This window comes from Rattus norvegicus, chromosome 10 (genome assembly GCF_036323735.1).
Source record: "Rattus norvegicus strain BN/NHsdMcwi chromosome 10, GRCr8, whole genome shotgun sequence".
Taxonomy (NCBI): Eukaryota; Metazoa; Chordata; class Mammalia; order Rodentia; family Muridae; genus Rattus; species Rattus norvegicus.
The window spans coordinates 91,352,394-91,364,845 of NC_086028.1; the positions used below are offsets into that span (position 1 = coordinate 91,352,394).

The following is a 12,452-nucleotide window of genomic DNA, read 5'->3' on the forward strand; positions in this document are numbered from 1 at the left end:
ACCCCCTGTCGTGGGCTTTTGAAACCCCTAAGCTTACCCACAGTGACACGCTTCCACACCTCCTAATCCTTCTAATGTCAAAAAGCTCTACTCCTTGAAGACTAAACATCTTCAAATCTATAAGCAATCTTACACAGTAGAGAGTAACTAAGGAAGACACTTGGTGTCAACCTCTGACTACCTACACATGCATGAGGACACATATACAAACACCATACACAGAGGGAATTATTATTAATTATAACAACAGATTTCAGCTAGGTATTGTGGCATAGACCTGTAATCCCAGCATTGGGGAGCTAAAAGGAAACACTGAGTTTAGACCCAACCTAGGGTATATATGGAGAACTTACCTCCAAATAATAAATAAACCTATACATTTTATTTTTTTTTTTAAGATTTATTTATTTTATGTCTGAGTACACTGTAGCTGTCCTCAGACACAACCAGAAGAGAGCATCGAACTCCATTACAAATGGTTGTGAGCCACCATCTGGTTGCTGGGAATTGAACTCAGGACCTCTGGAAGAGCGGTCAGTGCTCTTAGCCGCTGAGCCGTCTCTCCAGTCCCAAACCTATACACTTTAAATGTCTTTGTTAAATCAATGTCTGTCTGTTACAAGATGAACTTTGTATCTCCAAACTGTTCATCCTACTTTACAAACAATACAGAAAATGAAATATACACTCAGACTGTCAACTGTATCGAAGATCATAAATGATGGACAATAAGATAGAAAGAGAAATAATTTCTTCCCCTGTGTACCCTTTATAGTCACTTTATATTACAGCTGTTTTTAAGTCTGGTGTGGTGTTGCGTACCATCCCTGTAATCCCTGCTAGACATTCAAGGTCATCATTGGCTGCAGCGTGAGTCTGGGCTGTGTGAGAACTTTCCTAGACCCCTCCCCCAAATCAAGGAAGAAAGTCACCTTTTTCACACCTGTTTTCTCATCTTTAAGACCATCTTACTTTGAACAGTTCTGTCCCTCAAGCTTGCAAATCTAGCTTTAAAAATTTATTATCTTAATTAGCTTAAAGAGAAATAAAAAATAAATTATCCAAAGCCTTAAATTACAGTTCCTGTCTTTGGTTCTTTAGTTTTGAGAGCACAGGAATAGAGGTTGACCAAGACTTTTTTCAGCCGATTTTCTCTAGAGTCACTCCTCTAGACTTCATTCACACACAGAGTGGTAGGCTTGTAACTAGGTTGAGAACCTTAAAAAAAAGAAGCCCCTAAAGAAGAGTAGACGATCTGAGTATAGGAAAAATGAAACCAGGTGAATTTGATCAAAGTGATTTTTCAGTGAATTCATTATTATGATTGGCTCCAGATATTGTGAGCTCTTTTAAATGTCTTTATTATTTTTCTTTAAAATATCCTTTTTGGAAAGGCAGCCAAAATTATTACTCTTGGAGGTAAAGTTGTGATTGCATTAATCAGACACACTAATTTATTGTGTTTGCATATAAAACAAAGCATTTAGAAACACATTAATCCATGTTTAACATTGAAAATTAGAAAAAAAATAAGAAGAAGCCCAGCCATCCTCAGTCTTTGTTATCTGCCTTTAGCCCTGACAGCCGCAGCCGGAAGGGGCAAACTGGACGTATGCCGTCTGCTTTTGGAGCAAGGGGCAGCAGTGGCCCAGCCAAACCGCAGAGGAGCGGTGCCCCTATTCAGCACTGTTCGCCAGGGCCATTGGCAGGTAAGTAGGGTGCTGCTTCCAGCCCTCAGGTAAGAATGACTCCAGGTGGGAACGTCTGGTGCAAAGAGAGGAGGCCACGCTGGGTTTCTCAGCAGTCATCGGGCTTGAGAACATGGGCCTTTGTTACTAATGTTCCACTCAAGTGAGAATGTAAGAAATTAGCACTCACCCAATGAGGCGGTGTGCACCTTTCATCCAAGCAGTCGGGACAGAAGCAGGTGGATCTCTGAGTTCAAGGCCAGCCTGGTCTACATAGTGAGTTCTAGGACAGCCAGGATAACATAGGAAGACCCTGTCTCAATAAAAAGGGGATGGGGAAGAAATTAACACTCAAAACCATCATTGTGAGCTATATTGATTAGCCCTGGTCATGGAGCAACACCCTTCTCTATGCAACAGTATCTGCAAATTGACTGGGAGTTCACATCTCAGCAGACCCTTTCTTTTTTTTTCTTTTTTTTTTTTTTTTTTTTGAGCTGGGTACCGAACCCAGGGCCTTGTGCTTGCTAGGCAAGCGCTCTACCACTGAGCTAAATCCCCAACCCAGCAGACCCTTTCAAACCGGTTACTCACAGATGTTTCAGACTGGCTGGAAGAAAACACACTTAAACTCTCGTTATTTATGCTTCCAAAGGTTTGGACTCTAGAAAAACCACTAATTTACACACTGGGATGGAAAAGGAAAGGGCACTGACCATAGTCTTTGGAGGCACTAGTAGACAAAAGGCCATAGAAGCCAACGGTCCTCAACAGAAGGCACTGCCATAGTCAGTCCAGTGGGGAGATTCTGCTGCTGCTGAGGCTTGTAGCCTCCAGAGATGAGTAAAATGGAATGATACGGGTAGTTACTCGGCGTGGGACTTCTGTTTGGTTTAGACCACATCTTGACTTGTCTTTTTTTCTAACTTGATGTCTTAGTCACATGTTCAGAGATGAATCCTCATTCATCTATCTCTAAGGAAGTTAAGATAGCAAATCACACGCCATTAGAACTGTACAGAAAGTCATGAGTAAGTTGCTACAGGAGAACACTGCTTATGGGGGACTCACCTCTGCAGCAAGAAGAACTTCACACTCCAGGACATGCATGCGTCATCTCAGCAGCTCTCCATACAATAACCAGCCTCTGTCTGTCTGCACTTGCAGATTGTTGACCTTTTACTGACCCATGGAGCAGATGTCAACATGGCAGACAAGCAGGGTCGTACTCCCCTGATGATGGCTGCTTCTGAAGGCCATCTAGGAACTGTGGACTTCCTTCTTGCACAAGGTAAGCCTGAGAGGCTGTGACTAGAGCCTGTAAGAATTCACTTAACTCCAGGCATTTGGAACATGTTGAGAATGATATTACTAATTCAGTTGATTAGAAAACACAAAGCCGGACTGGAGAGATGGCTCAGTGGTTAAGAGCACTGACTGCTCTTCCAGAGGTCCTGAGTTCAAATCCCAGCAACCACATGGTGGCTCACAACCATCTGTAATGGGATCTGATGCCCTCTTCCGGTGTGTCTGAAGAGAGCAACAGTGTACTCACATATGTAAAATAAATAAATATTTTTTAAAAAAGAAAGGAAGGAAGGAAGAAAAAAATGCAAAGCCAGATGCTCCTGCTTTTTTTTTTTTCTCCTCCAGTTTTTTAAAATAAGATTCCAGGCTGGCCTTGAACTTACAACATTGTTTCTTGCCTCAATCACCTAAGTATACCTGGTGCTCTGTGTGTGTGTGTGTGTGTGTGTGTGTGTGTGTGTGTGTTATATACATTCGAATGGGTATATATGTTTTTATCACAGTGTACACCAGGCTGACCTCAAACGAGGTGATTCTCCTGTCTTAGCTTCCAAATAGCAAAGTTTACAAGTGTACCTCACCACCCCCAACCTGCCCACTTACACCCTGGGGAATTCTAACTCTGACATTCCCTTTTTCCTTATAGCCTGAGTGACTGTTATGAAATCAATACATTCTGAACTCTTTCTTTCAAATCAGTAGTCTCCAGACTTCAATATTTTTATGTATACCCAGTAAATATCCACCTATCTTAGAGGCTGATTTGCTGCTACTGCTGCTGCTGCTGCTGCTGCTAGGGGTGGGGTTGAGGGTGGTATGGTGTCTTATTGTGTAGTCCTGGCTAGCCTAGAACTTGCTCTGTAGACCAGGCTGGCCACAAACTCACAAAGGTCCACCTGTGTTGACCTCCGAACTGTTGGGATTAAAGGTGTGCACCAATACACCAGGCAAAGCTGGATATCAGTTTGTCAGCCTGCATGGCTAACATTTGTTTCTTGACTCCAAAGGAAAGTTGAAGCACTTGCTAGCAATGAGGCCCTCTTTGGAGAATTAGGATATTGCTATTAAGCTGTCATAATAAATTCCATGTGACACTTTCCAACACACTCACACCGTTGGTAAATGGGAAACTGCTTTTTCTCTACAGGTGCACAGTGGTAAGACATTTCAGCTTCCTGCTGATTGCTATAAGCTCAGCCACCTATGCAGTAGTGGCATCACAGACTGCCATATAGAAAAGGCTCATCTCTAGTAGCACTGCAGCGCCATCTAGTGGAGTCTTAGATTGGAGCAGCAGGGGCTAGTAAGGCATCTGAAACTATGACATCATTCCAGTTAGCCTTTGCTGTTAATAAACCAACCTTAAATATATATAATTATCCATATGCAGATGCACGTTCCTTTAAGGGAACCAGCCTTCTGAAGAACTGTGCCCAGACCTGAACAGCCAAGGATAGTTGAATAAGAAGACTGGGCTTCTCCTAAGAGACTTGCTGTGGCTTTAGCTCTGTCTTTGCAGGAAAGATTTGTTTCCACAACCTCAGACTCAAAGGTGGCTAGAGTCAAGAATTGCTCTTGCAGGGTACAGTGTATCTCTTGCCTTGGTACAAGTTGCCGAACAAGTCTGACTTGATATCTGCCTTCATTTCTGCTAGAGGAGGGGAGCAGCACATGAGGGAACAGACCTAGGTTCTTAAGATGTGGCACACAGCGGGGGTTGGGGATTTAGCTCAGTGGGGATTTTAGCAAGCGCAAGGCTCTGGGTTCAGTCCCCAGCTCCTGGAAAAAAAAAAAGATGTGGCACACAGCAAGGTCCAGAGCAAACTGTAGCCATTAGAAGAGCACTGATGACCTTAGATGAGTACTGTGTTTGCCACATGCCCGCAGACATCCACAGGCATAGATGACAGGTTTGCTCTCCCCATGGTCTTTGAACCTTTTGTATTTTCTTTAGGTTTTCTTTTTTTTCTTTTGTTTTTTTTCACTTACATGAGTTTTCACTAAGTTTAGACTACATTGTTTGTAGAACATTGTAGAGTAGGAACTCTCAAGTGATTTTAATTTTTTTAAATAATCTATAATTTATAGCTGGTGACCCGGTTTAGCTGGCTGAGTGCTTGTCTAACATACACAAGGCTCCAAGTTCAGTCTCAGCACCACAAACTTGGACTGACACACCTACAATCACAGCACTCAGGGGATGGAGATGTGACTCACACAGGCCTTGAACTCACTGTGTAGCCCAGACTACCCTCAAACTCACGATTCCCCTGCTTACTCCTACCTGTTTGGGGGTTATTGGTGTATGTCACCATGGCCAGTCAGGGTCACTCTTAAAATGAAAAGAGTCTAGAAGTGAAAGCTATTCCTCAACAGCATGTATACCTTAGACATCAGCATCCCTTTTGGCTGTAAACTTTTGTGTCCTCGGTCCATTAAAACAGGTTTCTCTTCTTTTAGGTGCCTCCATTGCCCTGATGGACAAAGAAGGGTTGACAGCCCTCAGCTGGGCTTGTCTGAAGGGCCATCTCTCAGTAGTACGCTCTCTAGTGGATAATGGAGCTGCTACAGACCATGCAGACAAGAATGGCCGCACCCCACTGGACCTGGCAGCTTTCTATGGTGATGCTGAGGTGGTAAGTATCTTTAAACAGACCTCAGAGAGAAAGGACAGGGGTGCTATCCAACAAGAATATATCTAGGATCAAACGTGAAGTACTGTTTTGATGGTTCTAACACAGACTCTTCAGAAGACAGGAATGTACAAAATATTATTCAAAAGCAAGACTATCACTGTGGCCTGAAATAGTGTGTGTGTGTGTGTGTGTGTGTGTGTGTGTGTGTGTGTGTGTGTGTATTATAGCCTGGTTTAGACAAGCAGTTTGAAAGGGGCAAGCTATATCCATTGTACATGTTAACAGTTGTGCTTGTTCCTTTCCTAGGTCCAGTTCCTGGTGGATCATGGGGCCATGATTGAGCATGTTGACTACAGTGGAATGCGTCCTTTGGATCGGGCAGTGGGTTGCAGGAACACGTCTGTTGTAGTAACTCTACTGAAGAAAGGAGCCAAAATAGGTAAGAGAGAGAGAGATGCTATTGACCATCTGTGCCCAGGGGCCAGTGGTCTAGCTTTCCTGGGTTTTTGGAGTGAATGTATGTAGTTCTCCCTCTGCCCTGGTCCAATTACTGCCCAAGTGAATGAAAGGCTACTGGCCCAGAGAGAGTACCATCTGATCTGAGCCATAGTCGTAAAGCCCTGTATCCAGAGTCACATGACTCTCTGCCCTGCCCTTTCTAGCTTTAGCCAGGAGGCTGTGCTGAGCTTATGCACATTTTAGTGCTGCCTGTGCACTAGCCCCACCCTGTGAGCATCCTGGCTCCCTGCAGTGCCATAAGCCTTTGCTTTCCTTTGCTCTCTGTGCTTCCCTCTCCAGCCCCTGCTGCTGCTCTCCCAGCTGCTCCCCCGCCCACACACTGTAGACAGGGTTGGCTGATGTGCTGGCTTTTGCTGCCTGCCTCTCACTGCTGCTTTTTCCTTCTTTTTTTTTTTTTTTCTTTTTTTTTTTCACCTTCATCCATTTTTTTTTCCTTTCCTACAACTTTTTGTTTTCTCCTTTCTTTGAAGGTTGTCAGACGTTACCGAGTCGCCCACGAGGTATATTTCACCGCTGTCAGCATCAGGCGTGGTCTGATGGCTTGGTCAGCTTTGCCTTCTCCTCTTTGATTTAGCCTGCATGAGTTCCCCACACCTCTAATCTTTTAATTTACTTCACCTTAAAAGAAGATTTTTTAATGACTGTTGCAGAGAATAACTTGAACTTTTGATAACTAACCCTGAAACGCTTAGTTGGTAAATAATTCAGTCATCTGTAAACTAATCAATTTAACTTTATTCTTTTCTTTCATGAGTCAAGTAGTCTTGATGTTTGTTTCATATCTATTGACGTTAGAATTATGCTCCTGGTTCCAAGTGAATCCCAGGGAGTCCTATTTGGAACTTAGCTCTAAGGGAGCCTTTAGAGTACTTAAGGAGGGTTCCCTTCTACAGAATGCACACTTCAAAATTGAGTCTATGTGGGAGTTTGCCATCTCAGACAGAAAATAAATTATTCTTTTTTGGCTTTTTCTAATCATGTGGTAACCTTTAACCCTTTCTTCCAACTTCCTGATTTAAAACAATTTCAGACTAAGCCATTATATGCTCATGTGTACCACACAGGTATTTACTGCTCCCTGTGGCACAAGCTTGGACACCTCAGATATTCTTATTTTAAGGTGAACACAGACAAATCCGATGCAGCTTCTTGGCAATGGGAGTCACTAATACACTCCCAGGCCTAAAAGTGAGGCGATTACTTGGAGCAAGTTGTTCTCTCAGCAGAAATTCCCCAGGATATTTTTTTCACCCAGCTTCCTACCACCTTACATTGTATGAGTTCTTTACCCATCATGCATCCTGTACACTACAGGTCCAGCCACATGGGCGATGGCCACCTCCAAACCAGACATCATGATCATCCTGTTGAGCAAGCTGATGGAAGAGGGGGACATGTTTTATAAGGTGAGGGCGGGAGGGACTTCTTTTTACATGTAGAATCTTGAAAACTTGGAAGTTTCCATTCTTCTCTATAGAGGCAAAGGTAGAAACTATTCCCTGGTCCTGGGCTCCTAATTCAGGGGCCCTGAGATTTTTGGGGGTTTTTTAATGGGTTTTTTTTTCTTTCTTGACAAGAAAGCAAAAACATTCTGGTTTTAGCTGGTCACTTACAGTTCAGTAACAGGTTTTTCTCAGAACCTTCTAAGTGAGGAACTCATAGGGCAATTAAAGGCAAAATTAGGTAATATTGGTATTCCCAGGTTTATTGATCTTAGTTTTTATATATAGTAGCACATACCTGTAGACCCAGACTTTGGAGGTGGGAACAGGAACTTAAGGTTCTCTTCAGCAATAGAAAAGTTTGCAGGCAGCCTTGGGAAAAAAGTTCATAGTAATAATAAACTGTGATTATTATGCATCTGATTAAAGCCACTGTCACTGGATGACAGTCTTTAAGAAATAGGTATCCTTAATAAACACTTGGCCAGAAAGAAATTCTTAGAGTATTCCATGTCAGTCGCGTCACAGTGTTTCAGTTCACTGGATCATCCCTGAAGGTAAATAACTCCAACTGAGTTCTTAGCATCCTTGAGATATTACAGATCTAAAAGATAATAAAATTACTGCAAAATTCCTTATTTTATGAATATATAAGGTCCTAAGCAGAATTCTAGTTCCTAGTCATGGCTTGTAGAAAGCTTGAACCTTGGTCCAAACTTAATCATATTTATGGACCTTAATGACATCCTCAATGCTATAAGATAACTTCTGCAGTCCCAGGGCAAGGATTCTTGGTTCCTAATGTAAATCAACACTTCCGTAATTCTCCCTTGGAGACTCCACTGCTCCAGACTAAAGGATAATGAAAGGTAAAGAAGTGGCACTACCTGAACATGCAGCTCCTCAGAGGAAGTGTCCAGATGACGGTGAGGCTGCTGACTCGGCTGACTGGGTCTGTCTGAACTTTATGTACAGCCTTCCAGGTGCAAAGTGTAAAAGCAGTTCAGTGTTTCTGCAGAGGATCCCGAAGTTGGTCAGATTTACTTCATCTTGAGGAAATGGTTTACAAAGTGAGAGTCACAAATTCCAAGCTTCTCCTCTCTGCTACCACCTACCTCCTGCCTGATCACAAATACCATGAATTGACAGTTTTCTACCATTGTGTTAGAGAAGCCTCAGATAGACCATTCTAGGTCCTGCATTCTAGGTTCTGAGGAAGAGAATTATCTCTTCTGTGGGACAGCAAGGTAGAACAGGAGTGTCAAGACCAGGAAGTTTTATGTACCCCAAGTAAAGCTGTTCAAGAAAAGAAGGAACTTCCCAAATGACCAAGGGCAGCCCTTGAGAACAGAAGCTGTTCTATGCATTTGCCAAGATTTTGTTTCTCTGGCCTGTGATTTTAGATGTCCCTTCAACCTTCCTGTCCTTACCAAGTGAGTTTCTTATAGAAAAGACTAGATTTCTGCTCTCAGCATCAAGGGACTTTAACCTTTATAACAACTGATAAGAGCAGGCAGGAACCAGGGACCAGATCTCCTCAGCCACTCAGCAAACCAACACTTTGCTCTTTATTTGTACCCCCTTAGAAAGGTAAAGTAAAGGAAGCTGCCCAGCGCTACCAGTATGCTCTGAAGAAATTCCCTAGAGAAGGGTTTGGTGAGGACTTGAAAACCTTCCGGGAGCTAAAAGTGTCTCTCCTCCTCAACCTCTCTCGATGTCGCAGGAAAATGAACGTAAGTCTCTCTGATCTCCACTCTTTCTGCAGTGCTAGAAATTGAATGTTCCTGCCACTCACTACCTTATTACTACGGCCCTAAAATCCTTTCTGCCCCATTTGGAACCTGGTTGTCCTTCACAGAACACTGACATTTGCAAACTGAAATAAATCCACAACAAATACAAATTTCTCAAGCTTAGAAACGCTAGTTCCCTGTAAGCAGTTTGTGGCATTCTGCAGTTTCATAATCCCCACTGAAGTGACCAAGACACTCTCGTCTCCACACACTCTCTTCAGCCATTCTCACCAGAATTTCGGCTGCAGTTAGGGCTAGACTTCATTTTTTCTAGTGTGCTCCATAGTCAGGTGCCAAAGGGTTGGGATGAAGTCTCAGGACTGTGGACTTCAAAGTTAATTTCTAAGGTAACTCTTGACCTTTTCATCTCTTCTCTGGTCTCTATATTCCAGTATATCACACCCCTTCTTGCTTGGATGAAATCTTAAAATTCTTTCAGGCTCTTTCACACCCCCAGTTGTCCTTGGCTCTTCTCCATTCTTTGCAGGGATAGCTTCAGCCAGTGCTCCTTTGTCATGCAGAGCTCCTGAGCTGAGAAAACCTCAGGTACTGGAAGTGCTTACAGTCATGACAGAGTCACTGACATCCACTAGTGGTTTCACAGTCGCTCAGGAGATAGAAGTAATCCAAACTAAGCAGGAAGTTTTGATCAGTGAGAGATTCAAGAGTAACCTGTCCAGAAGGAAGGTTCTGGCTGCAGTGGAAAAGGATCTACTCTCAAGTCCAGAAGGCTTATGTACATAAAACCTCTGCATCACTGATTTCAACCCTGAAACCTGACCAAGAAAGAGCCCGGAGATAGACTTGGCTGTCTCAGAGGACACAGTTCTGCCTTCAGAGGCAGAAAGGAGTGGGGGCAAGGAGGAGATAACTTTGGGCAGAGGTGGAAGTGTGGAAGGTATCGGGGTATAATAGTAAAGTCCTACCTGAGGTTCTCATGTGAGCAATGGAATCAGTCCTAGAGGTCAATGTGGCCCTCCCCTAAGAGTGAAGCAAAGCTTACCAGCATGTGCCGATCTTCTGACTTCTTTTCTTCCTCGCTTTTAATTGGCTTTTAAAAATTTGCTTTGGGTATTAGCTTGTCATATGGTTCTTGCTTAACATGCACAAGACCACCCCCCCCATAGGTCTTCATAGGAAGAAGAGCTGTTTTACTCTCATATTCTTAGATACAGTGGTTATCTCTCAAGTGAGGAAAGGGAAAGGTCGGAAACGAGGGATAGAACATAGTCCATACCATTTCCTTACAAAGCCAGAAATTACCTCTTAGGAGCCAACACTGCACAAAGCACCAGAAGCCCCTGCACCTCAGTAGACAATTTCTTATGAGCCCTTAACCTGTGCCCCAGGACCCTTCTTCTACCCTGTTTTCTGCCTTAGGAACTATGAATATAATTCTGCTCTACTATGATTCTGATGTTTAAAGAAGAGAAAAATCTAAGCCAAATATGGTGGCATGTGTCTGTAATGCCAGTACTTTTGAGGCAGAAGCAGGAAGATTAGGGGTTCTAGGGTAGCTTGGGGTACATAGCAAGACTATGTCTCAAAACATGAACCACCCCCAGTGAAGACTAAAACTTTCACTTTAACTTAGTATTTAAGGAGATCTTAAAGAGGACAGGCATTGCCTACTCAATATTATATGCTTCAGACCCTATTCCTGAGAGTTGTCATGGTTGCAGCAGTATCTCTGAGACTGGGCTTCTCCAGGATGTCTCCAGGACAGCACAATGAGTCACACCCAGAGTCTACTTGTTTCTTTATCTATTTTTTAAAATTTGAATGTTTCCTAAGTAAGAAATCAAACAGGAAAAGAAACAAGCCAGAGAAGTATCTGTGAAATATGAATATTCATATAGTACGGGGACCTACTCTATGTCTTGTGTGTGAGTGTGTGTGTATGTCTAGTATACATAGAATTTAAATGTATTATGCTTAACCTTATGGCTGAAACAGTGTGGGTGTAAAGAATGTTCAAGCGACTTGAGTTAGAATAGACCAGAGACCTGAACCTGTCTGTCTGGCATCCCCATGTCCTCTCATACCTAGTCAACATTCTTTGCTGTTACCCAGACCTTTCTCCTGGGCTCTGTGGGGTACATTCTCAGTCAGCAGAGCAACAAGGAGAACCAACAGAATGAATGCCCCCTGAAGTATCTGTGTCTCTACTCTTGTGTGGAGAGTTTAGGTTTCCAACTTTAGGATTCTTACTACAGAGGGCTAATATTTGGTTTCTGTGCTATAAAGAACAGCTAGAAACTCAAAAGTGTTTTAGTACTTTGGACTAGTAAAGTTCAGTTAGTGGTTTCAGAGACACAGTAGAAGGCAGGGGGAATTTTCAGTCTGTGAGCCACATGGGTAGAGCCATGTCCGACAGATCATGAACCCCAGGCATTCCATCAACAAGTGTCAAAGGATTGTACTTATAATTTGTTTTATTCCCAAGTTGTCTTTTGTGTATCTCTTCAATGACTCATTGCACACCTATTGTAATGACAGGATTTTGGAATGGCGGAGGAATTTGCTACTAAGGCCCTGGAGCTGAAACCGAAATCTTATGAAGCATACTATGCGAGAGCAAGGGCAAAACGCAGCAGCAGGTGAGGCAAGGGAGGGTGAGAAAAGCAGTGTCTGAAAATGTGGCTAAGGCCACGTAGGCCACCCTGGGATGTGTGCACCCAATGTGCCTGCCCTTGCCAACTCTCAGGGCCAGGCTTTGCAGACAGGGCACTGCTCACAGTCAGCACTTCTCCTGGGCACTTTAGGAGAAAGGTAACATGGAAAATGGCACTTCCTTCCAGGAAGCCTATGTCGTGTCTCAGTCAATTTTCAGCCTCAAGCCAATGGCATAAAGAGATAAAATTGAAGTAAAGAGGAAGCTACTTAAGCCAAACCTCCCTGTTCCTTCTCGGCAGGAAGAACAGGACAATCACTTACACAGACTTTTCCTTTCCATTCCTTTCCTTTCCTACAGGCATTTAGGAACTCCCCAGATTATTCAGTCCTTGATAGAGGGTTCTCCTAAGTCTGATGACATTTACCATCCTCACCTAGACAGACAGGCAG

At 43.3% G+C, this 12,452-nt stretch overlaps 1 protein-coding gene across 17 annotated transcripts in view; it reads left to right on the top strand.

The window, feature by feature from the left end:
• The window catches only part of Tanc2 (tetratricopeptide repeat, ankyrin repeat and coiled-coil containing 2), a 320,432-nt gene that overhangs the window by 299,534 nt on the left and 8,446 nt on the right, over nt 1–12,452 (top strand). For 14 of the 17 annotated variants that reach the window (XM_039086155.2, XM_039086153.2, XM_039086147.2 and 11 more), the window contains 8 exons: nt 1,576–1,709; nt 2,856–2,979; nt 5,457–5,632; nt 5,939–6,071; nt 6,622–6,651; nt 7,466–7,557; nt 9,180–9,326; nt 11,886–11,986. In XM_039086155.2, coding sequence (XP_038942083.1) covers nt 1,576–1,709; nt 2,856–2,979; nt 5,457–5,632; nt 5,939–6,071; nt 6,622–6,651; nt 7,466–7,557; nt 9,180–9,326; nt 11,886–11,986 — 937 coding nt within the window. The remainder of the gene's footprint in view (nt 1–1,575; nt 1,710–2,855; nt 2,980–5,456; nt 5,633–5,938; nt 6,072–6,621; nt 6,652–7,465; nt 7,558–9,179; nt 9,327–11,885; nt 11,987–12,452) is intronic. The other 3 variants (NM_001191653.1, XM_039086149.2, XM_008768353.4) reach the window with 1 other exon arrangement.